The 27073-nt window shown below is 35.3% G+C and overlaps 1 protein-coding gene across 3 annotated transcripts in view; it reads right to left on the reverse strand.

Annotated features, from left to right (window-relative positions):
• AGTPBP1 (ATP/GTP binding carboxypeptidase 1) overlaps positions 1 to 27073 on the reverse strand; it is a 169423-nt gene that overhangs the window by 54837 nt on the left and 87513 nt on the right. For all 3 annotated transcript variants that reach the window (XM_060014981.1, XM_060014980.1, XM_060014982.1), the window contains exons 14-17: positions 19350 to 20065; positions 10518 to 10601; positions 9329 to 9415; positions 9095 to 9243 (exon numbers count right to left, since the gene is read on the reverse strand). In XM_060014981.1, coding sequence (XP_059870964.1) covers positions 9095 to 9243; positions 9329 to 9415; positions 10518 to 10601; positions 19350 to 20065 — 1036 coding nt within the window. The remainder of the gene's footprint in view (positions 1 to 9094; positions 9244 to 9328; positions 9416 to 10517; positions 10602 to 19349; positions 20066 to 27073) is intronic.

Below are 27073 nucleotides of genomic sequence, written 5' to 3' on the forward strand. Positions count from 1 at the left end.
AAGGAGAAAATAACACATTTGAAGAAATAACAGCTGAAAATTTCCCTAACCTGCGAAAGAATACAGAAAGCACAGAGAGTCCCAAACAGGATCAACCAAAAGAGGACCACACCATGACACAATGTTATTAAAATGGCAAAAACATTTTAAAAGGAGAGAATATTAAAAGGAACAAGGAAAAAGCACTAAGTTACATAAAAGGGAACTCCCATAAGACTATCAGCTGACTTTTCAGCAGAAACTCTGCAGGCCAGAAGGGAGTGGCATGATATATTTAAAATGATGAAAGGGAAAAACTACAATCAAGAATATTCTACCTGGCAAGGCTCTCATTCTGATTTGATGGAGAGATCAAATGTTTTGCAGACAAGCAAAAGCTAAAAGAGTTCAGCACCAACAAACCAGCTTTACAAGAAACGTTAAAAGGACTTCTCTAAGTGAAAAAGAAAAGGCTACAACTAGGAACAAGAAAATTATGAAAGGAAAAAGCTCATCAGTAAAGGCAAACATACAGTAAAGGTAGTAAAACAACATGTACAGAGCTAGTAGGAAGGTTAAAAGACAAAAGCAGTAAAATAAGCTATACCCACAATAGGCAGTTAAGGAATACACAAAACAAACAGATGTAAAATATATATGATATCGAAAATGGTAACTGTGAGGAGAGAAGAGTACAAATACATGGTTGTTACAATGCATTTGAAATTAAGAGATCAACAACCTAAAATAATCATGTATATAAATATAGATTGCTACATATAAACCTCATGGTAACAACAAAACAAAAATCTATAATAGATACAGACACAAAAGAAAAAGGAATCCAAACATAACACTAGAGATAGTCATCAAATCATAGGGGAAGAGAACAAAAAAAAAAAAAAGAAACAAAAAAGACCTACAAAAACAACTCCAAAACAATTAACACAGTGGCAGTAAGTACATAAGTATCAATGATTACTTTAAATATAAATAGAATAAATGCTCTAATCAAAAGACAGAGAGCAGCTGAATGGATGCAAAAACAAGATCTATAATATATGCTGTCTACAAGAGACTCACTTCATATCCAAAGACACAAACAGATTGAAAGTGAGGGGATGGAAAAAGGTATTCCACGCAAATGGAAATCAAAAGAAAGCCAGGGTAGCAATACCTATATGAGACAAAATAGATTTTAAAACAAAGACTGTGACAAGAGACAAAGAAGGATATCATATAATGATCAGGGGATCAATCCAAGAAGAAAATATAACAATTACAAATATATATGCACCCAACATAGGAGCACCTAAACACAAAGAGCAAATATTAACAGACATAAAGGGAGAAATCAACTATAACACAATATTAGTAGTGGATATTAACACCCACTTACATCAATGGACAGATCATCCAGACAGAAAATCAATAAGGTAACACTGCCCTTAAATGACACATTAGAGCAGATGGACTTAATAGATATATATAGAACACTCTGTCCAAAAGCAGCAGATAACACACTCTTTTCAAGTGCATATGGAACGTTCTACAGGATAGATCACATGCTAGGCCACAAAACAGGCCTCGGTAAATTTAAGAAAATTGAAATAATATCAAGCAACTTTTTGACCACAATGCCATGAGACTAAAAAAAAAAAAAAAAAACCTGCCAAAAAACACAAACACATGGAGGTTACACAATATGCTCCTAAACAACCAATGGATCACTGAAGAAAAAAAAAAACCTGGAGACAAATGAAAACAAAAACACAATAAATCCAAAATCTATACAATGCAACAAAAGCAGTTCTAAGAGGGAATTTTAAAGTGATACAGCTTACCTAAGGAAACAAGAAAAATCTCAAATAAACAACCTAATTTTAAACCAAAAAAAACCCAAAAACCAGAAACCTAACCTTACACCTAAAGGAAAAAGAACAAACAAAACCCAAAGTTAGTAGAAGGAAAGAAATCATAAAGATCAAGAATTAATAAAATAGAGACTAAAAAGAACAACAGAAAATATCAGTGAAACTAAAAGCTGGTTCTTTGAAAAAATAAACAAAATTGATAAACTTTTAGCCAGACTCATCGAAAAAAAAGAGGGCTCAAATCAGTAAAAATCAGAAATAAAAGGGAGAATTTATAAGCAACACCACAGAAATAAAAAGAATCATAAGAGATATGCCAGTAAAATGTACAAACTAGAAGAAATGGACAAATTCCTAGAAATGTACAATCTCCCAAGATTGAACCAAGAAGGAATAGAAAACATAAACAGAGCAATTACCCATAATGAAAGTGAATCAGTAATTTAAAAACTCCCAAAAAACAAAAGTCCTGGACCAGACAGCTTCACAGATGAATTCCACCAAACATTTAGAGAAGAGCTAACACCTATCCTTCTCAAACTATTCTAAAAAGTTGCTGAGGAAGGAATACTTCTGAAATCATTCTATGAGGCTAGCATCACCCTGACACCAAAATCAGACAAAGAGATCACAAAAAAAGAAAATTACAAGCTAATATCACTGATGAATATAGACTCAATAATCCTCAACAAAATATTAGCAAACTGAATCCAACAATATGTTAAAAGGAGACCGTATACCATTATCAGGTGGGATTTATTGCAGGGATGCAAGGATGGTTCAATATCCACAAATCAATCAATGTGATACACCACATTGACAAATTGAAGAATAAAAACAATATGATCATCTCAAAAGATGCAGAAAAAGCTTTTGACAAATTTCAACATCCACTTATGATAAAATCTCTACAGGAAGTGGGTACAGAGGGAACATATCTCAACATAATAAAGGCCATATATTATTAGCCCACAGCTAACATCATACTCAATGATGAAAAGCTGAAAGCATTTCCTCTAAGATCAGAAACAAGACAAGGATGCCCATTCTCCTTACTTTTATTCAATATAATATTAGAAGTCCTAGCCACAGCTTTCAGATAACAAAGAGTAATAAAAGGAATCCAAATTGGAAAACAGAAAGTAAAACTGTCATTGTTTGCAAATGACATGACATTATATATAGAAAATCCTAAAGACACCACCAAAAAACCACTAGAACTCTTCAATGAATTCAGTAAAGTTGCAGGATTCAAAATTAATATATAGAAGTCTGTTGCATTTCTATACACTAACAACAAACTATCAGAAAGAGAAATTAAGGAAACAATTCCATGTACCAATGCATCAAAAAAGAATAAAATACCTAGGAATAAACCTACCTAAGGAGGTAAAAGACCTGTACTCAAAAAACAAAAGGACACTGATGAAACTGAAGAAGACACAGATGGAGAGACACATCATGTTCATGGATTGGAAGAATCAGTATTGTTAAAATAACCATACTACCCAAGGCAATCTACAGATTTAATGCAATTCCTATCAAAATACCAATGGCATTGTTCACAGAACCAGGACAAATAAATTTAAAATTTGTATGGAAACATAAAAGACCCTGAATAGCCAAAACAATCTTGAAAGAGAAGAACAAGCTGGAGGTACCATGCTCCCTGACTTCACACTACACTACAAAGCTTCAGTAATCAAAACAGTATGGTACTGGCACAAACATGGATACACAGATCAATGGAACAGACAAGGAGCCCCAAAATAAGCATGCACCCCAATGTTCATATTATTACAATAGCCAAGATATGGAAGCAACCTAACTGTCCATGAACAGATGAATGGAAAAAGAAGATGTGGTGTATACACACACACACACACACACACACACACGGAATACTACTCAACCATAAAAAAGAATAAAATTTGCCATTTACAACAATATGGGTGGACTAGGAGGGTATTATGCTCAGTGAAATAAGCCAGACAGAGAAAGACAAATACTGTATTTTATCATGTATATGTGGAATATAAAAAATAAAACAAACTAATGAACATAAAAAGAAACAGAATCACAGATATTGTGAACACACAAACTAGGTTACCAGTGGGGAGAGGGGAGGTGGGAGGGGCAAGATAGGGGCAGGGGATTAAGAGGTACAAAGTACTATGTATAAAACAATTAAGCATCAAGGATATTGTACAACACAGGGAATAGAGCCAATATTTTTAATAACTATAAAGGGATTATAATTTATAAAAATTTTGAATCACTATGCTGTACACCTAAAATTAATATTGTAAATCAACTATACCTCAATTAAAAAAATACCCTAAATGCTTGATCATCAAACAAAAATAAACTTAAATAAATTTAAGCAAATAAACTAGAAGTTAGAAAGAGAAAAAATATCAACCTGCAGGGAGGACAAGGGAGAAATTAATAAATTAAAAAAAAAAACTTTTAAAGGAAATAATGAATAAAACTAAGAGCCAGGTTTTCAAAATAGTAAAATAAAACAAATTACGTTTTACGCACACACACACAAAAAGGAAAGCAAACAAGGGGACATGCAAGTACACATACTACAGATATCGCATACAACTCTCTGCTAGTGAATTCTGAAAATCTAAATGTCACCTGTGTAAGAAAAAATAAATAATCAGGACTGCCTCAGTAAAAAATAGAAAACTAGACTATATGGAGTCATATAAAACTGAAGAAGTTATCCAGATGCTCCCTCTCCCCCCAAAAAGGGGCACAGAATCAGACTACTTTACAGGTGCATTATTTCCAAGTTTCATGAAAACATATAAATGCTATTTAAACTGCTCCAGAACACTGGGTAGGGAAATAAAAGCTGTTCATTTAAGTGTTCAATGTTAGCATTAGCCTGCTTCCAAAACTATAAAAAGATAGTCCTCCACTCAGGAAATTGTCTTGTCTAACTTATGACCAATGATGTAAAAACCTTTAAACAAAATACTAACAAATGCAAAAATATTTGTATTAAAGATTAACTCACAGGGCAAAACAGACTAATTTCTGAAACTCAAGGATAGTTTACTATTAGAAACATTACTAAATAATTATAACACAGCACATTAACAGCTCACAGCATTATATGGTCACACTGATAAATGCAAAAAGTGAAATAAAATATTTCTAATTTTAAAAATTCAGTAAAAATAGCAATTCTTTAGTATAAGAAAGAATATGTATCCCAAAACAAGCTGACATACATAACATAAATACTAGCAGGATTTCCCTGGCGGTCCAGCAGGTTAAGACTTCACGCTCCCAATGCAGGAGGCGCGGGTGCGATCCCTGGTCGGGGAACTAAGATCCCGCATGCCACGGGGCACCTCCACAAAAAAAAAGATACACACACACACACACACACACACACACACACAACAGCACTCACATTAAATTCAAAATCAAACAAGGATGCCCAAAGTCTCCTTTTAGTTTAAACAATCTCAAAGTTCCAGCCAAGCATGAAACATATATGATATAACTAGGGATAAGGAGAAATTCTAGGGACCTACCAAGAAAATTCAAAATATCAACTGAGAAACTATGAGAACTAATAAGAAACTAAGGAGTCTGATTTTCAAGTAAACATATAAAAATCCTTAGCTTTCTTAATTATAAATAATAACAAGCTTGAAAATAGGGAGAAGTACTCTTTCACAACAGAAAAAGGAAATACATAAAATACTTAAGAATGAAGGTATACTTAAGAAATATATGGAACTTACAAAAAGAAAACTAAAAAATTTAGGTGAGAACATAAAAAACGAGTAAACAAATACACCATGTTCGTAAGTGGCAAGATCGAATACAATATAAGAAATCCAATTTCTCCCACATTATAAGTTTAATGCAATGGAAATTTGGGGCACTTGATAAAATTACTCAGAATGATATTCAGAATAAACTATTCAGGAAAAATAAAGTTATAAAAAGTTGTTAAACTGTTTCTGAAAAAGACTACAGGATGTTAAACTATATTATAAAGTCAAAATAATTTTAAAAACAAAATGGTTCTAGAACAACAATGATGTTACACAAGACTGAAAGGTCAGAATAATTAAAATCAAGTGGTGCTAGAGCAACACACAGCCCCCAAACGAATGCTGGTATATTGTGAAGGCCACAGCTTGTGAGAGTTGTGGTGTTTCAAACCAAAAGGGATACACAGTATGACTAACAGGTCAGAAAAATTCCACCCAAATTCAGAAAGTCAGAAATTATGAATAAGCAATAGTGTGATACCTTAAACCAGTTTCTAATCTGTTTTTTTCTAAACTGACCGTTTTCTATAACAATTATAATAGGGCAACAATGTACAATGTCTTCTGAGTGATGTTCCCAATCCTGTTTTTACTAGTGGGTCAGGAATACAGTTGCAAATGAGTTACAAATGTCAACGTCTGACAACTCAATGAATTCATCAACAACAGTTTAAAACTCTTTTGAGAAAGAATTAGTTCAGCTAAAGCTGCTTAACTACAAACGATAGGATAATCCTTAGATCCCAATTCACAGAATATACCAAAATAAATCCTGCATGGATGAAGTTAAATATAAACACTAAAATCATACTATCAAATGCACTTCAAAGAAGCTGAACTAATTCAACACTCCCACCAACACTGTAAGGACCCATTTTCCCTAGTCTTCACCAACATAAGTTCATTTCCTTTGAGAAATTCTACTTGGAGGAATTTATGGCAAAGCAATAATCAGAAACATACATACAAAAAAATAATTAAGGATATCTATTGCAACACAGCTCCTAATTTTGAAATGTTGAAAAAGACAAATTCTCGTCAATCTGTTATCATTTAAATAATTATTGTACATTACTCAACAGAATACTATACAAACATTAGTAATGATGTTGCTGAAAATATGTAAAGGCACAGGGAAATGTTTTTACAATATGTTGTGTAGTTTAAAAATATAGTTTACAAATGAGTTTTCATATTGTGATCCCAAATCTATAAAAGGGTAAAATTTAATTTTAAAATTATGTGAATGTGAATAAGTTTAAGGATGGCTAACAAAATGCTAAACAGCAGGTTTTTTTCTTCTCTTTCCTTCTTAGAGATTCTTCTCTACGAACATGGTGTATTTGTTTACTCAAGTTTTTTATGTTCTCACCTAAATTTTTTAGTTTTCTTTTTGTAAGTTCCATATATTTCTTAAGTATACCTTCATTCTTAAGTATTTTATGTATTTTATGTATTTCCTTTACCAAATTCCCTAATTTGGACAGTGGATCCCATAAGATCCACCGTTCCTATTCAGAAAAAAAACAAAAAACAAAACACATTTACAGCTGGCAAACAAAGAAATTCCACTTCTGTGAATGTGTAACTAAATTATTATACACACAAATATTTAGTACAATGTTTATCTCAGTAGTATTTAAAATAGAAAATAATTAGAAACAACTTAAATTGTAACAGGTCCACTAAACATTGTAATCATTTCATGATATAAGTCAAACCATAATGCTGTACACTTTAAAGTTATACAGTGCTGTAGGGTCGGTTATATCTCAATAAAACTGTAAGGAAAATAAAACAAGTCCAACAAAAGAATGTTTGGATAAATGAGTTACAGAACTTCCATAGGATGTCCATTAAACTCTGCTTCAGATGGATATTTAATAACCAGAAAAATACTGACAATATAAATATAATGGTTGGTTAAAATACACACTATGAAACTGCATAGGTTGTGAGCATTATTTTTTTAAATAAATACATAACTATATGTATGGAAAAATCACATACTGCATTATTTTAAAAGCTGGAAAGAAACAACAAACATTAAAATAAGTTTCTCGGGCTTCCCTGGTGGCACAGTGGTTAAGAATCCGCCTGCTAACGCAGGGGACATGGGTTCCAGCCCTGATCCAGGAAGATCCCACATGCCGCAGAGCAACTAAGCCTGTGTGTCACAACTACTGAGCCTGCACTCTAGAGCCCACACAATAAGCAGCCCGTGCACCACAACGAAGAGTAGCCCCTGCTCACTGCAACAAGACCCAATGCAGCCATAAATAAATAAATAAAATTTATAAAAAATAAACAAATAAAATAAGTTTCTCTGGATGATGTACTGTTGATGGTTTTAATTTTCTTAACAACACTGTGTTTTCCAAATTCTCCACAAAGTGGGTTTGGAAAGGATGATACACATACAAAAATACCCAAAGGGCTGGAGAAACTTAAAAACTAAAGCAGCCATCTGTCTCACTGTTTTGACTTAGTTTTACAGAATTTTATTCATTTTAAATTTAAAATGACACTAAAGGAAAAAATTATCACACAGAAGTATAGTTTTATTTTAATAGAGAAGCAGCGCTCCAAAATGTGTGCTTTTAAGTGTAAAAATTAAAATATTTTAATGAAGCTTAAAGTAGTAAGTACTATTTTATAAAAGTGAATAAATAAATACAGTTAGCAAAAATGCCATCTACCTATAGCACTGGTATTTGAAACCCTGGCTTTGGTATTCCAGTACAGCTATGTAAGATGTAACCATGAGAGGAAATCTGGTGAAGAGAACATGGAATCTTTCTGCAACTTCTGTAATACTTTAACTTTTTAGGAATCTATTCAAAATAAACAGTTAAAAAGAGACTGCTTTATGTAATTCTCTTCTGGATGAACAGACTTTATTAAAAACTTGATTTTAAGCAGCATACATAATAAATCTTTATAGCTGTATTCAAGTTGGATGAAATCAACCTCACTTATTACATTTGTTTGTTCGTTTTGTTTTGCTTTGTTTTTTGCGGTACGCGGACCTCTCACTGCTGTGGCCACTCCTGTTGCAGAGCACAGGCTCTGGATGCGCAGGCTCAGCGGCCATGGCTCACAGGCCCAGCCACTCCGTGGCAGGTGGGATCTTCCCAGACTGGGGCACGAACCCGTGTCCCCTGCATCAGCAGGCGGACTCTCAACCACTGCGCCACCAGGGGAGCCCCACTTATTACATTTTAAAGGGCTTGCTTTTATAAGGGTAACTCTTTTCACCAACAAAGCAAAGCTTAGTTTATGTCAAATCTTGCATAAATATCTGAACTTTGAAAACTAGAAAAAACAAAAGAACACTGAAACTTTAAAAAAACATTAGTAATTTTTTAAAAACTTCTATCCTACAGTTACAATGCCTGCATGCCCTCTAAATTGGGAAAGAAAACTTTGTCTTACCATAATTAAATTGACTGTTGGACTTTTCACAGTTAATGATGTTGAACCTATAAGCAATGCTTGGTCGCATTCCACTGACTTCAAAGTAAAACCACTGATGATAATGATTACTATTTATATCTGAGTTCAGAATAAGGTCATATTCATTTCTGAAAACAGAAAATAAACAAATTTGATGAAAATTAGGAAAATAATCTGTGCACATACAAAATGGGAAAATTTTTAATGACTTACTTTCTAATTTGAATTACTTTGCGCAGATTCCCAGATTCAAATTTGGAGTTAAACTTCAAAATATCTCCTTCTTCTGGAGTGGTAAAACTAAATGAAATTTTAAAGTAAGAATAATAAAATACGTTGCATTTAAACAACTGAGCAAAAAATAAAACTACACTACAGATTAAAAATACACCATTATTGCTGCCTCACCCTCCTCATTATTTTTAAACCAAAGAACAAAACCAACACAAGCAAAATACAAACTTTGGCTAATATTTATAGACAAAAAAATTATAATTACGAGTAGAGATTTGTTCCCACATTTATAGTCAGTGTTAATCACAAAAATTTTAGAAATAACTAAGAAGTTATGAATAAGGTAGATTTGTTTTTCATTTTTGAGAATATTATTTCAAACTCAGTCATTAGCTCTGACATAACTTTACCCTAACTCTCTAACAAAAATCTTTTTAAAATGTTTTATTTCTTCCAAATGAGACTACTGAAATATGAAACTTCCCCAAAATATTAGAATGTTGAGGGAGAGGGAAAACCCATGTGCAGGCTGATTAAGTTTCTTATTTGATAAATAGTAGTCACCTTCATCATTTTTCATTTTCACTTATTTACTTATATTTAAACCATAAAATACAATGGTACCAGTGATAATCCTAAATTGGAAGTGATGTTAAAACATCAAGAATCACAAACAAATGGCTTCAAAGGTCAGGCAAGTAACTTAAAGGACTGAAGCAGACTGTAAGCAGTAAGAGACAAAAGAGAGAAGTGGGGACTGTGGAGAGGTAGGAAGCATATGTTCCTTCTAAAGGGGATGGCAATTTGTTGTCCTAAGGAAATGAAGGCTCAGTATTACAGGACAAAATTGCAGCATTCATGTGGTATCTCCACTCTCTTAAGTGGAGGTAGTTTCAGTTTTTAAAAACAAAGCATCAGTTTGTGACCTTTCCCTTATTAAACCCATTAAAAGCCCACCTAAGATCAAATAAAAGCTTGCGATATATTCAATTTAAGTAAATAAACATGATTTACATTACCATTACATCTCTGCTAGACGATCAAAACGTAGTGAGGGTTAACTAGGTGGAAGTTAACTATATTTTTTTGTCTTTTAAAAGAACACTGAAATTTTACAGTAGGAATAAAACCAATAAAAGTAAAACAAACAAACAAAAAGAATACTTACTTTGGGTTATCTAAGTCATATACCACTCGATCTATTATATCACTCTGATGTATTAGCCTCTCAATATCTTGGGCAATTTTTGTCCTGAAATCATAAAAAAGAAGTTTGACCAAAATTCATTATTATCTCCCAAGTAAGTTTTGGATTAAAAAGTATAAAATGATAAAAATATTTCTTAAAATAAAAATGATCACTCCTCTACATATTTTGTGTACAAAAAAAGAATCAATTCATAACAAGACAAAAAACAGTATTTTAAAAGTCTGAGTTACAGAAAATAACTAGCTACAAGGCCAATAGTTTTCGAAAAAAAAAATCTTGAATGTCTATTATGCTTTTCTACATAGAAATTCTTAATCTAGCAGTTACGCAGTTAAGCATAATTTATTAATTTTTATTTTACAAAAAATAACTCATTATTCACAAAGCAGTATATCAAGAAATAAACCCAGTACCAAAGGATTGTGATATAAATCCTTGATTTAGAGTCAATGTTGTAGCTTTCAAAAGTCAAATTCTTTCTAAAGAAACAAACTTTTAAAAAGCTATTAATTATAATAATAACAAATCCAAAATTTATATCAACCAGATCCCCAACAATGAAAGAGATGGCACTTATGTACACACCATACCAAAAAATACAAGTGTTCAAGTATGGTGAATGACTAAATACATCCATTTGTCAAAATAATTTATTAAATCTTAAGGTTGATATCTACCACAAATGTGCAAACACTTAATACATACAAAAGTTTGGGGCTTTACTTAAGGAAAATGGTATTAAAAGGCTGATATAATAGCTCAGTTCTACAGCAATGTTCTGTAATGTAAAACAAGGTAAAAAAGCTCGACACCTACAGGGCCAGCAGGTGATGTACCTGAGGAGACCTGTGGAAAACTGGGGAACGCAGGCTCTGTCTAAAAACAACTGAATGTTGCCAGGTAGGAAACAGAGGTTAAGGATGTCATACCAATTTTCCGAGAAACAGCAGAAACTTGGATCTCTATGTGGGATCTCTCAAATGTTAAATGTTGGCATTCAGTTAAAAAACAAAAACCTCTGCAAGTGAAGCTAAAATCACGAGCAAGTTGAATATGGCCTACAGGCCACTGGTTTTCAACCTCTGACACTGCATTTTAGGAGATATAACTCCCCATTTATATTAAATTTAGATTAGACCTAAAACTAATACCTGAGGGAAATCTTGCCCTGCCCTCAGACCTCATTAATAAAGAGGACAATTAGTCTTTTATTCATACATTTGTGTTAAGCAGCACAGCTTTCATAAAAGATGTCAATCCTTTGTTACTTTACCTCAGCTGCCTATTAAAATATATGGCTCTCTAGTCAAAACAAAACAATAAATATTTTCTAGGTACCCTTGGGGACTATAACCTCAAACTTATTGACATTCATCATCAAAGGCTTGGCTCAGAAGAAAATAATTTGTGTAAGGTGGTCTGAAAAATTTGCAGCCCATTCAGTCTAGTAAATACTCAAAAGTTCACATGATATGTGGCCAACACCAAAACTGTACTTTTGTTAGGTTTCAACCAATACAGAACAACATTATGAGAAACAATTTAGTATACCTCATTGCTATATTTACTCAACCATCAGGATATTATGGGATATGTTGTTCATTACATAAGTATTCTCTGAGGACCCGTAGAAGATATTCTTCATGAGTATGGTATAAACACATATATATGATCACTATGTATGAATGCCTAACAGGACAGGCTCATGACGCAGACCAGGCTGACTCTTGGCTCTGTCATTTGCTAGCAGTGTTACCTTAGATAAGTTCCTCAAGAATCCTAAGTTTCAGCATAGTCTTCCATAAAACAGGAGAGATAATAGCAATTTCCTCATAGAGCTGTTATACCATTAAATGACATAATTTATAAGCATATACACACTGCATACAAAGTGCTTTTTACTTATTTCTGTGTCTGGCCCATAAAAACCACCCAATATAAAAGTTTTCTGCTAGTGTTGCTCCTACTAATACTTCTATTATTTCCATTCCAGAAGTACATGAACCATTCTAAACGTGATATAAAGAAATCCAAGGTTTTGCTTTCCTTATTTTGCTTTTGCCACAATTCCTTCACCTACGTTTTTAATTTTAAATTTCTCAACAGGTAATATATTGACCTGGTACAAAAATCAAATATTACATAAAAGTATAAAATGAAGACTCTCACTTTCAACACAACCCATACTGTTCATGTATCCAGTTAACTACTTTTATTACTTTCCTTCCGCAAGCACCTTGATTATTTTATTTAATAATACATCTTGTAGCTCTTTCTATCAGTGTACAGAGATCTTTTTGTTTTTTAATCATTGCAAAGTATTCATTGAATGGATATACCATAATTTATTTAACTAGTCTCTGATTGATGGGCATTTGAGTTGCTTCCAATCTCAAAACAATGCTAAAATGAAAAACTTTGAACTTAGATGTGCAAATTACATGTGTATATGTACATATATATCGTATATATATATATGTATATATATATATCATAAATTTTCAGATGTGGGATTAATGTGTCAAAGGAATCTAATTTTGATAGACTCTGTCAGACTGCCCTCCACAAGAGGTATTGTCAATTGAAAATCCCACTATCAATGTATGTGAGAGCCTGTTTCTCCACAGCCTCATCAATAGAATATACTGTCAAGCTTCCACATTTTAGCCAATTTTTGATATGTGGGAAATTATATCTCAGTACATTTTAATTTGCATGGTGGGACGGGGGGAGGGAGGTCCACGAGGGAGGGGATATATATGTACATAGAGCTGATTCACTTCGTTGTACAGCAGAAACTAACATAACATTGTAAAGTAATTATACTCCAGTTTAAAAAAAAAAAAAAAAAAAGTCTCTTACTTTGAAAAATGCTGAACATATTTCTGAGGTTAAGAGTCACCACGTTTCTTTGCCATTTTTTTCATTTTATTTTGCTGAAAGTATTTTTGTAAAATACCTTAAATGCTTTTTTAAAACAAGGTAACGAATTATATTTTATAATAAAATATCTATTCTTATAAAATACAGCTAGGCAATTTTTCTAAAACATACAGAAAAACAATGTGAAGAAAATCAAAATGCTAATTTTATGTAATATGAATACAAGGAAAATACACCAAGAAATGCTAAGCACACTTTAAACTCAGATGCTTCATTTTAATTTTTGATCCAACTTAAACCAAAAATATGGATTTCAAGTAATCATCATTATGTATTTACAATAATTTTTTAAAAAATGTCACTGCATTATCCACATTGAGATATGAATCTTATAATGGATTTTTCCCCTTCCAAATGAGGTGAAGAGATTTTTAATGAAATTTTATTCATTTATTGTACTTTCTTTTAAAAAGATCAGTGATTACATACAAGAAAGATTATCATAAAGTAGAAATTCAAAATGACAAGAAGATATTTTCACTGAATAATTTTAAGGGATCTAATGCTTCCTTTTCTGAAAATGATAAAATAGTAAATCCTCATTAATTCTGACATCAGTCATTTACAATGTTACTGCACTCAGATAGTGACTGAGCTAAAAGTTGACATTTACAAAATGTTTATCATTTGCTCAAAAAATAAGTTTCAGAAGATGAGGCAAATAAGATAAACAAACTAGAATCCATATCCTCAATGTATTTCAAAAAAAAAGGAAGCACTTCTGAGTATTTTAGTAACACCTATTACCTGGCCCATATTTGATATTTTATTACAAATACAGAACCATAAAGCCTTCAGACTACCTAGCTACAGGGGTCAGCAAAGTTTTCCTATATAGGGTCAGACAGTAAATAGTTTAGGCTTTGCAAGGCACATGGTCTCTGTCACTACTATTTAACCTTGCCACTGTGGTGAAAGAACAGCCATAGATGGTACATAAACAAACAGGACTGGCTGTATTCCAATAAAACTTTATTTATGGACACAAATATGAATTTCATATAATTTTAATGTGTTACAAAATATTATTTTTCTTTGGATTTTTTTGAGCCATTTAAATATATAAAAACCATTCTTCGCTGGTGGGCTGAACATAAATAGGCAGTAAGCTGTATTTGACTTGTGGGCCATAGTTTGCTATCCCTGGTCTAGATGAATTATCAAACTTTCTTGACCGTGACCTTCAAGAAATACATTAAAAAAATCACAGCCCTACATACACACACATGCACGCAAGCGCACACACACATACACACACACACAGCTGAAACAAAAAGTTTATAAAACAATACCTGGCTGCACTAGATGTGACACACTGCTATTTTCTCTTTCAATACTGGCTACTAATGGACATCAACCCACAGTTTCAAAAACAGTGGTCTGCTTTTAGTTAAGAAAATTGCTATCTGGAGAAATAAAGTTATTTGTTCAAATATACACACACAAAGTCAGTGGGAGAGCCCAGTCTAGAATCCATGTGTTTCGACTTGCTTTTCAGAGTATCCTGACCTGCCAAAACGCCTCACCATGCCACATGGCCTCAGCACTCTCAAGTCCAATTGTCCAAGTATTGCCGCTACAGGCATTTGTTCTTCCAGTCTCAAATTAATGTCACCTGAAGGAACAAATAATTCTGAAGTTTTCTACCCGTTATTCAAAAATGATGGGAGAAAAGAAGCTTTGACACATTGCATCTCTCTGCATCGGGATGACACTGCCCACCACAAATTCCACATAAATACTTGACAAATATTGGCAGAGTACATAAAATAAGGAGAAAAAGAGTAACAACCCTCAAATATGAGAGTATTGCTGCCTAGTATGTACTGATAATTCAGAAACATTTTAAGTATATATTTTTTGCATTAGTTATATCTAAAGCAATTAACATTACTGGGGAAAGTCCTACACATCTAAATAAACAGAATCATAATGTTTGGTTTCACTGACATAGAGTTATATTCCTGCCTCACATCAAATATCTGACACCCATGGAAATTTTGACAAATGATATGAAAATGGAAATTATGACAAATAAGATGAAAGGTGTTCTTTGCAACACTCACAGTCACACAAAATATATAATGATGCAGCAAAAGAGACTAGCAAAGGTTAGATTACTTCATAATTTCTGACTTATTTCTGTTGTAACAAATCAGAAGACAAAAAAATATTTTTATCAAGGTGATGAAAATCAGTGGGGTAAGAAATCTTTGAAAATTCCAAGATAAAAAGATCATCTAACCCTCCAAGGTGTTTTAGGGTCTTACTTTTCTCATTGTAAATTTTCCAGAGTGGATGCAGGAAACCAGGTTGTAAATCATTGGGTGTTCTGTGTTTTCATTTCCTTGAGCTCAATCTCCTATGCACTTTAACTTGCACCAACTCACCCAACTTTAAAACACATATCCCAACTCTGAGTGACATTTTTAATCATTTATCATGCTGTTTAGTTTCAAAATTATATTTTAAAGCTTTGGTTTGAATAACATAACAAACTCCGTGGTACATAACCCTGTGTAGAGAGGCAACAGAAAAAGTCAATTACTTCAGGAAAAAAATCGAAGGTGGCCTAATATACTCAAGAGGTCGAACTTCTAATCTGTTGATTAGATGAGTAAAGCAATTGCAAGGTCTGTGTTTCAGGAATGAGGTGAAAGAATTCACCATAAATATGAAGAAAGAGAGGAGGATTGAGAAGAGCCACAGTAATTCCAGTTGGTATAAACTTCTCCTCTACCAGGAAAGGCACAGTCCTGGGGAGACAGCAAGTAGACTATGGGACTGTGGGTGGAATAATCCTCTCTTAAAGACCCAGCCAGGCAATGACAAAGCCCAACACTAGAAAAAGCTGCTCAAAGAGACAGAGGCCACCAGAGTTGAGGGTGTAGCTCCCCACCTGCAGCACAGACATTTTGAAAACCCACAGAGTAGGTATAACAACTATTCGAAGCCATGATACATTTATTTGCAGTACAGCTACACTTAATTAAAACAAGTTTCTTTACTTATCAATATCAATAAATGTATCAACTGAAAAGGTGATCTAATGTTAATCAGAGGCTCTGCTTAGCAGGAATTTATGTCTTTTATTAGCACAAATGGGTAAAATACTTAAATAAGAGTCTTGACTGAGAAAAGCTTTCATAACAAAGTCCATGAGGGGAAATAAGAAGGATCCTTGGTAGTTAAATTAAGGCTGAGAATCAGAGACCTATATAATAGTTATAGCCCAATTCCACAACCTTCCTTCCTTCTAATCTTACTTCAGATATTATAGGCTAATAAGGAAAACTAAAACTTTCAGACTGAGGCAATTTAATGAGGAAACTTGCTCTCAGCATTTAAAGAACACTTAAAGTTCAGGAAGTGCTTTCTGTAGCCAAGATGACATCTTTGACTTCCAGGAGATAGAGAGGCTAAGCGGTGATGCTGAAAAGGAGAAAAATCTGGCTGCTGACTGATTCTGACTCATGCCAGGCATGTCAGTTCAGGTCCTTTGAAAAGCAAATGCCAGACACAATCACAATCTCTTGCAGCCAACTGTGCAAGAGATCTATTAGGGGAAACACGTGTGAAAAACAAAGGGGAAAGGGAGCAGCAGTTAGGCGTGACAGGCCTTCAGGTCTGTCCAAAAAGCAGATTTTACCTCTGGGAAGAGAGAGAACACTGAGTAGGAGAGCCTCACACTGCAGTGCAGCTCTGCAAAAGTCTCGACCATGCCAACAAGAAGCCACAGAGCAAAGACTGCCTATGATCAGATCCCCGCATTGGTCAGGAATGGCTCAGCTCTAGTACCATCATCATGGTCAGCCAATGGCTGAAGCAATGCAGAGAGGACATGGTCTCAGCAATAATACTGCAAGGGATCTCCAAAATACAGTGGCTGAAGGCTGGGGGCAACTAAAAGCCTCACAGCAGGTTCTCTCAGGAAGGGAGAGATGAGAAACTCATTGCCATGGCTGCCACAGCCCACCCTTGTGCTGCATGGATCCACTTCTCCATCCATCTTTGGAGAGCAGCTGCTCCACAGTTCCTGTGGGCCTCTACTAAGGAGACACTTAGAAGAAAGACATGAGCAGGACAAACGCTGTCCCCATCCATCACTGCAATTATTCTCAGGGCTGCAACTCATCTCCATCCTCCGATATCTATCAAAATTCCCCTCTGCCTCACCTATCACACCTCTGCAGGTCTTGGTAGCTGCTGTGATTAAGTGACCCAAACATTCCTTAGGTGTCTGAGACCCTGGCAATCATATCATCCTCATTCCAGGGTGGCCGTCATGTGTCCACTCACACTTAAAGTTAGTGGATCACTTGAGTGCCACCCATGGTCAACCTGCTGCCATTGTGTAGAAGCAATCCTACCTCCTTTAGCTGATCTGGGTCCTGTCTGCTGGTCCTACACACAAGAGACTAAAGTAAATCACTGGCAACCACAGCTTGCAGTCAAACTGTACCCTTGCTATGTCCCCTGTGGAAAGACTACACCCACTTTGGGGCTAGGACTACTAACGCTGCAGAGCTCAGAGGTGCAGGGACACACGCCTGCACAAAGTTCCCCAGCGGGACACTGTGAGCTACAGTAAGTAGGACTATTTCTGTTTCCACCTCCTGCTTCCCAGACCCATTAGTCTTTCTACTGGGGATACAGAACCAAATGGAAGTTTCTAACTTAGTGCCTATACTGCATCCTGTAAGACTGCAGCCCATCCTTGCAGAGTATTTCCTCTGAGTTGGAGCTTCATCTGTGCCTTCTGAAGGCCACTCCAGCACTCCAAGAGGCCCGTCGCCTCTGGATGATGCAGTCTGTGATACAACCGGTGGATGACAAGGCAAAGGCCCACCCTCCCACCCCCACCACCCCACGTCCCAGCAAAGTCAGTCACTTGTTCTGATGCTATGTTGTATGTGATTCCACACCTATGGATCAAGGAGTCAACTGGTAGCATTAAACATATACTAAGTTGCCAAGTAAAAATGATTAATTATATACTAAATATAAAAAATAAATAAGACACAGGTGTTGCCTTAAAGGAGCTCATAGTCTAAAGAGGATCAAATATGCACAGTAATGTCTTCCTTCATCATCACATACCATACCCATAGCAAGAACATATACATGTTCTTAAGTACTGGTAAGCCACCGTCACAAACCCTTAATCATAATCTCTGAAAATAGTCAAGTTGCACCAAAAATGTATTTACGTGCCCAATATTCACTAGTTGACAACAGTTAATACTAACCATAATTTTTAAAATTAATTGGCAATATTTAATAAGTTCGGTCCTATGAATCCCAAATTTTTATATTGTATATTTCCAATCCCAAATTTTACAACAAAATAATGCTGCCCATATTGGTATTTTTAGATTATATACCTAAATCAAGTTCAAATAATAATCAAATTACTAAATTAATATATAACTAATATAATATTTTTTTCAAAGATTACTAAACAATCTTCTTATATTTTCAGAATCATTCTAAATAGAAAATTTCTAAATTGTACAATGGTCAGGTTTATTATGCTGGCTTCATTTGAATAGGTAATGAACTTAGAAAATAAAGTAAACCCATACAGACAATTTCAAAACAATGCAAAATTTCCAAAGCAGGATAAAAAATGACACTAACTTTATTTTTTTTCTTTTGATAGGCAAGAAGTAGATTTATTACTACAGGTTGCTTGTGAGGGATACAAGCGGGAGGTGAGGGGGCTCTGATGACACTAACTTTAATTAAGAGTAATTTTCTTCCTAAATACCCAAAGCAGTTTTTTTCAGCATGCTCCATATTTTGACAATGATCTTGTTTATGAGGAAGAGGAAATCTACAACTCACCTTTGTACACCATAAGGCCTTTCCAAAATAGGCTCTTTGAATGGAGGAGGAACGTGACCAAAATAATCAGGGTAAGCCACCTCTGAATAATCTGGGACAGACTTTGTACTTTTCACAATCTCAATATAAAGATCTGAGTCGTGGAGTGTTGGTCCATCAGGAACTTCAACTAATGCTTGTTCCACTGATGCAGTAGACTCAGTGTCTTCATCATCCTCAGTTTCGACTCCAGTACAGCAAAGCTTGCCTAGCTGAACAGTTCTTCCCTCAAACAGCACATTCCCACAAGTAGCCACGTGTGAACATGCATTAGCGCATGTAAGGGCAGTGACAGGGAGACTGTAGTCCTTCTTCATTCCTGCAGTAAAACCCGGGGCTGTTCGAGAAGGAATATTCTGCAATGTAATTCGGTCCAAGGCCTTCACAATATCATTGTTTAAGCCATGGCCCGATGAAATAGTTCTATTTTGATCACCTAGCTGCTGTTGTAATGTGCTGTCATTATCTTTAATGTCTTCTTTTGCCAGATCCGCACAGGCTGGTTTCTTATTATCTTCATCTCCTTTAGGAGACACAGTCGCCTTCATTACAACTCCTTTTCTTAAATTGCTGGAATTCCCAGACGCTTCCTCTCCTGCCGTGGGAACAACAATAGGGCCACGCACTTTTCCCTCAAATACAAAAGCTTTTGGTTCTCTGGAGATTAAATCATAGTCCTTTGAAAATAAAAAATAAGTTTAATCTTTTATATGTGAATATTTATACATATTACCAAAACTAAGATCATATTCATTTTATATGCTGATTCAGAAAACTAACATTTGAAAATTTTAAAGATGGATAAAACAGGGTATATTTTAATTTTGCTAATAAAAGACAAAATGTTTAACCAGCACAAAATTCATTACACTTAATTTTACTTTTTCTATTATAAAAATAGTGCCTATATATAACAAATATGAGAAATTTTAGAAAAGTATAGAGACATTAAAATCATCCAAAATCTATTAAAGGAAACAGAACAGCTAAATTGCTATTCACTAATTCAACAGATATTTAGAGTGTTTGTTTTGTGCCAAGCAGTTTCAGGCACTTAGAACCCATCAGTTAAAAAAAAAAAAAAACAACTCTTTCCTTTTGCAGCTTATATTCTTCTACAGAAGGAGGGGAGAGGACTGTCAATAGAAAAAGTAATAAACATGATACAAATATATTTTATGGGATGTTAGAGGGTAAAGTGTTAAAGCAAAAGAAGAGGGGGAAAGGGGTAATGTGGACTGGAAGTGCCAGGGGGAGGAGAGGTGGGTGGCAATATTAATGCCATTGATTAGGGAAGGCTCACTGAGCAGATATAAGCAAAGACAGAGAGGGCTGCCGGTTCCCAGACCCCTGAGTGGGAGAAGGCCTGGTGTGGTCAGAGAACAGCAAGGAGGTTAGGATGGCTGGAACAGATGGACCAAGATAAAGTCCAAGAGGTAAAGAGGACCAGACACTGTAGGGCCTTGCAGACTATTGTAAGAATTTTGCTTTTTACTCTGAATGAGACTGGGAGCCAATGGAGGGTTCTGAGAAGATGAGTGCCATGACGTGACGTATTTGGGGAAGGGGGTGGGGGGAAAAGACAAAAACCAAAGCTGTAGTGCAGGCTTCTTAACCACAGCATTTAGGCATTTGGGGCTACGTAATTCTTTTTTGTTTAGTTTGATTCTGTCTTTCTGGGGAGAAGCGCGCGGGGGTAATAGAAGCAGGAAGACCAATTAAGAGTCCTCTGCAGTAATCTACGGAAGTTGGTAAGAAGTGGTTGGATTCTAAATGTATTGTGAGGCCAAAAAGACATGATATCCTGATAGACCAGATACAGGGTAAAAGGTACAAAGAGAGGTCACAGATGGTACCAAAGTATTTGCCTGAACAACTGAAAAGCATCAGGAGTTTAGCTTTGGAATGTTAAGTGTGAGCTAGTCACATATAGACAAGGATGTAAAGCAGGCAGCTGAATGTATGCATTGAGAATTCAGAAGAAAGGTGTATGCAGAAGATGTTACTTTGAGAGTCGTTCACATACAGATACTACTCCAAGCCATGAGACTGGAAATCATCAGTGGAAAGAAACAGACAGATAAGAGAAGACAAAAGACTGTACACCTCGGGATACTACAATCTTAAGAAGTTGAGGAGATGAAAATGAAACACTAGGAGATGGAGAAGAAAAAGCTGGGTTGGAAACATGAAAACCAGGAAAGAAAAGTGTCCTGGAAGACAAGTAAAAAAAAGGATGCTGCTGACAGATCAAGTAGGCTTTTCTCTTTTTATACTTTTAGACATTTTTTTGGTCTATGTAAGACTTTATCAAAAAAAAAAGAAAAAACTCAATGGATTTAACCTTCATTCTATTGCTGGGCATTAAATCCTTCACAGAATATGGAAGGATTTAAACAAACAAATAAGATGTATATTTAAGCCATTTCCAAAATTTTGCTATTATAAAGAACTCTGCAATGAACATCCTTTTGCATAAATTTTTTGTTTAGGATAATTTCCCAAGCACTGAAATGGCATTACAGAGCCAGATACTATAATCAATTTTAATGTTTAATACAAATTGTCCAAATGCCTTCCAAAAATATTAATACTATTCCCAGTAACTGTATATGAGAGGATCTATTTCAACTTTTCTCTTCCTTGACAACATTAGGTACTATAGTTTTTAAAAATTTTTTCTAAAGTGGTAGATAAGGGAAGAAATCTGCATTTAAAAATCTGTTGTAGGAAACCTGGTGGGCTAGTTATCTACCCCACAGAAACATTTACACTGTTGGAAAAGATATTAAAATATTTTGGGAGTTCCCTGATGGTCTAGTGGTTAGGATTCAGAGCTTTCACTGCCTTGACCCAGGGTTCAGTCCCTGGCCAGGAAACTGAGATCCTGCAAGCCATACGGCACGGCCAAAAAAAAAAAGATATTAAAACATTTTAAGTATGACAGCAAGTGAATAAGAAAGCAAGGATTAAAAACCAAATAGTAAGTGAAGACGGGATCCCAAAGCTGTAAGACTGAAGCTGGCTTTCACTTGAAAAATGTTTGTTAAAACAGGTGACCTAGGGTATAGGTTTTCCCATCTCAAAAAGTATAAAGAACAGGAGAGTAACCCAGAGCTTGCATAAAGTGGGGAGTCCAACAGAAGATACCCCTCCCATAAAGAGGAACCCCAGAAAACTAAACCTTCAATATAGAGGGCCTAGAAATATCCTACCACAAAACAAATAATAGCAAGGAAAGTCAACTGTCTCAAACCTTAGCACTTAAGAGGGTGAAGAATAGCACTACTCAAAAAATGGTACCAAAAGCCTGCTATCACACCACATGAATTTGCAGCCCGAATTCACATTATCTGGGTGGTCCAAAAATCCTCAGTGAGGAATTTAATCTATTACAGTGCTTGTCAAAAGCAGCAACAACAACAAAAACTTCTGGAATTTCCACAAAATTATAAAGAAAACGAGCAGCTTATGGTAAAAAAAATTTTTTTTTTTTTAAGTTGCAAGTGTTTCCCTGGTGGCACAGTGGTTGAGAGTCCGCCTGCCGATGCAGGCGACGTGGGTTCGTGCCCTGGTACGGGAGGATCCCACAAGCTGCAGAGCGGCTGGGCCCATGACCCATGGCTGCTGGGCCTGCGCGTCCGGAGCCTGTGCTCCACAACGGGAGAGGCCACAATGGTGGGAGGCCCGCGTACCGCAAAAAAAAAAAAAAAAAAAAAACTGCAAGAAATTCAGACACTAAAACTATAAGACTAAGGAATGCCTATATCTAATATGTTCAAAGAAATGAAAGACAAGAAACAAGAAGTTAAAGACTGATGAAACATTTTTTTAAACCTTCTAAAATTCAAAAACAAATTTAAATGCCTAATGTATGTTTCTAATGATAGATTAGATGGAGCAAAAATTAGAACTAGGGAACTGGTAGACTGTTCTGATGAAATTACCTAAATGCAGCACAGAGAAACAAAGAGAAGGAAAACATTTTTAAAAAAAGAGTTAAAAGATATGGAAGAGAGATAGAAAATCTACATTCAATTAGAAATGCCAAAAGAGAAGAGAGAGAGAAAGAGAAAGAGGCAGTATCTGAAGAAGAGAATAAAGAATTTTTCCAAATCCTATGAGAAAACAACACTCACAGATTCCAAAACACAATGAATCCCAAGACTTAACAAATACCTACACTTAACAAACATTTCTGGGAAATGTAGAGCATTGAAGCTAAAGAAACAATCTTACAAGTCACCAGAAACAATTTCTTATAAAGTGAAAACATACACTCAACCCAGCAATTTCACTTGTAGGTATTTATCCAAGAGAAATGAAGGCATATTGCCTACAAGCTTTCCTACAAAAAAGCTTTGTACACACATGGTAGTATCAACTGTATTCATGATAGCCCAAAACTGCCAACATTACAATACTCATCAAGAAGTGAATGAATAAAGAAATCGTGGTATATTCATACAATGAAATACTACTCAGCAATAAGGGGGAAAAACCACTGATAAATGCAAAACACAGGTGAATCTCAAAAACATACTGAGCAAAAGAAGCCTTACACAAAAAAGGACATATTATATGAGTCCAGTTTTGAGAAATTCCAAAACAGGCAAAATTAACCTGGAGTGACAGCAGATCAGTAGTTACCTGGGCAAGAGATGAGGATATTGTCTAAAAAGAAACCCAGGCAGAATTTCTGGGGTGACAGAAACAATTCTATATCTTGACAGGGTTGGTAGCTACACAATTGTATATATCTGTTAAAACTCATTGAACCTAAGTATTTGTAATTTATTGCATGTAAATTACACTTAAATAAAGTTGATTTTAAAAAAGCAGCTAGAGGAAAACAGTGACTGACTTTCAAGAAGAATTACAAAATAAATATATATTTGGACCAAAAAAGAGACAGACAGACAGATACTATAAAACATTTCAAGCAGAAGGAAAGCAATTCAGACAGAAAGTCTGAGAAACAAGAAGAAATAAAAAATTACAAGGTAGTGAAAATGTACGTAAATCTTAAACACTGGATCTAAACACAAAGCAGTAGCATCATATGAGGTTTTTTCTTAAAGCTAGAGTTAAAATATAAATTCAAAGCATGTAAGTTTTGAAGGTTTGGGAGGTGTATATAAAGTATCCTAAGTTTCGTTTTATAATTAAGAGAAAAGAAAGATCCTAATTAACTTCAGAATTTAGTAAATACATATATTTACTATTTTATCAAGAGTAACTAGAGGGCTTCCCTGGTGGCGCAGTGGCTGAGAGTCCGCCTGCCGATGCAGGGGACATGGGTTCGTGCCCCAGTCTGGGAGGATCCCACATGCCGAAGAGCGGCTGGGCCCATGAGCCATGGCCGCTGAGCCTGCGCATCCGGAGCCTGTGCTCCGCAACGGGAGAGGCCACAACAGTGAGAGGCCCGCGTACCACCAAAAAAAAAAAAAAGAGGGGAAAGAAAGAAACATAACAAAAGTCCATATGGTAAATGTCATCATGCTAGCACAGATGTATGAAAACAGAGCTGTGAAAATGCAGGATTTTGACACTTCTAATATTCTATCAAGAAACAAAAGAAAATAAAACTATACTTGTCACTACAAATAAATAATCATAGCTTTAAAAGCATGCGTAAGGTCCCCTTAAAAAAGTCTGTTGCTAACTACTTTAATAATTCTTTATGTGGACTTCAAATGCACTCATTCTGCCTCCGTCAGGCCATTGAATAGTAGCTTTAACACATCTGGAAACAAAGTGGGTGGTGTTCAGGTAAAAACAAACACATCAAGTAATTTTAAGCTTCAGTGGTTGATGTTGAAAGTGACATGCAAATCCAAGTGGAAAAAGTCATAATCAAAATTAATTCCATTTCTGTTTAATATCTCATGATCTGCCATCTCATATCATTGTATCATTTGATACAATGATAGCTGAAAAACATTCTTTCAAACACTTCCTATTTAGAGCCAACCAAATATTTTTAATTCTCAAAAATACATCACTTAAATATCACTGCCCATACACAGTTCCAACACACACTTAAAAAATTAGAGACTAAAGTGTATGAACAGTGCATTCCTCTGAAACTGAAAAATGAGAAAGAGTGCCAACACAATTACTTTAGAATTATTTTCCAATTACGCACATAGAAGAAAATGTGCTATTTCCCGCAACATATACTATATACATAGAGCTAACTATTCTACTTTAAGCTTTAAAAATATGGCATTAATAAATATGTACTATCTGAAATACTGGAAGTAACTTCTTTTGCTTAAACACAGTAAAAAGGGGTAACTCACTTGGGAAGAATCCTCAGAGCTCTTAACAATCAGACACACCTGTCTTTACCATCTGACCCTGGTCACACCAAGTCAGGCCAAAAGTAGGAGTCTGTTCTAGGAGCAGCCAAACTAAAGCACAAGTTGGCCAGCTCTTCAAAGGTGCCAAGCAGGAAACCATCACGGGTGGCCTATTCTGGTTGTTGAACTAATAGGCAAACGTACCAGTACTCATCAACATAGTCTACAAGAAAAGAACTGGCTTGTGAAATAATGAGGATCAAAATCCTGACCTTAACACCTATTAAAAAACTAGTCATCTCTATTCCCACATCAAAACTCCTACAGTTTTTACTCACATTATATAATTCTTATATGTATACAAATAGAGAAGAAAATAGGTCATTTCTTCACAGAATAATCAATTCCTTCCCCAAACCCCTTCCACAATATATTTCTTCTGCTTTAGATTGGCAGTATTTGTTATCTCTGGAGTTTTATTTTAAAGTGGTTCTTAGTTGGGCACAAAAGTGTGCAAAGAGCAGCCGGATACTTCCTGTAGGTGGTCTGAAAGAAAATCACCCTGTATCCTTTCCCAAATGCCTCTTCTTGTCTTCTTCTTTTTCTTTGACAAATAACCTCTCCTTCATTCCTGCCCTCTTTCTACTACCCCTGATTTCAACGTACCTTCCAACATACCCCAAATCTATGGGGAGTACCAAGACACTGGGGGAGGGGGAGAGGGAGCAACTTGCTGCTTCTTCTATTGCATCCAAAAGCTCATTAGTTCCCAAAGAGAAACCTGAATAATTAGAACTGTGAAATGTAAACATTAGCTAGTAAGCATTTCTCTGTTTTTGTTTCTCACATACAGCTTCACATTTAAGTCTTTTTCTTTGAGCAACCAGGAATTATTGCAACCAGGAATTATAACCAGAATACACTGTTGGTGTGTGAAACTTGGCGGGGCGGGGGGTGGGGGGGGAGAGGGAGCGGGGGTTTGCAGCAAGGGCTAAATAAATCTACGATTATCAGTTCAAACCCTTTATTTTACAGTTTAATATTCTGGGCAGTTTCAGGGACTTACTCAAGAACCCACCACAAGTGAGCAGCAGAGTGAGCGTTAGAAACTATATTTACTACTAGCCATCAATTCAATCAGCTTTACTTGCTGTGCAATCCAAGCTGAATACTATATTCTAGTAAATAAATGAGGGTAAGAAATGTTAACAAGAAGTCACTGTCCTTATGAAGCAACTTAGATTCAAAGACTTCCAGTTGTCCTCTTTCCCCGACCTTCCATGCTTATATGGTGACTATCAGGAAAAACAATTCAACGAGCATAGACTATATTTTTAATTAAGCATTTTCTCAGCTCTCATCTCCCCTCAGTTGAAAGCA

This window comes from Delphinus delphis, chromosome 6 (genome assembly GCF_949987515.2).
Source record: "Delphinus delphis chromosome 6, mDelDel1.2, whole genome shotgun sequence".
NCBI classification, from domain to species: domain Eukaryota; kingdom Metazoa; phylum Chordata; class Mammalia; order Artiodactyla; family Delphinidae; genus Delphinus; species Delphinus delphis.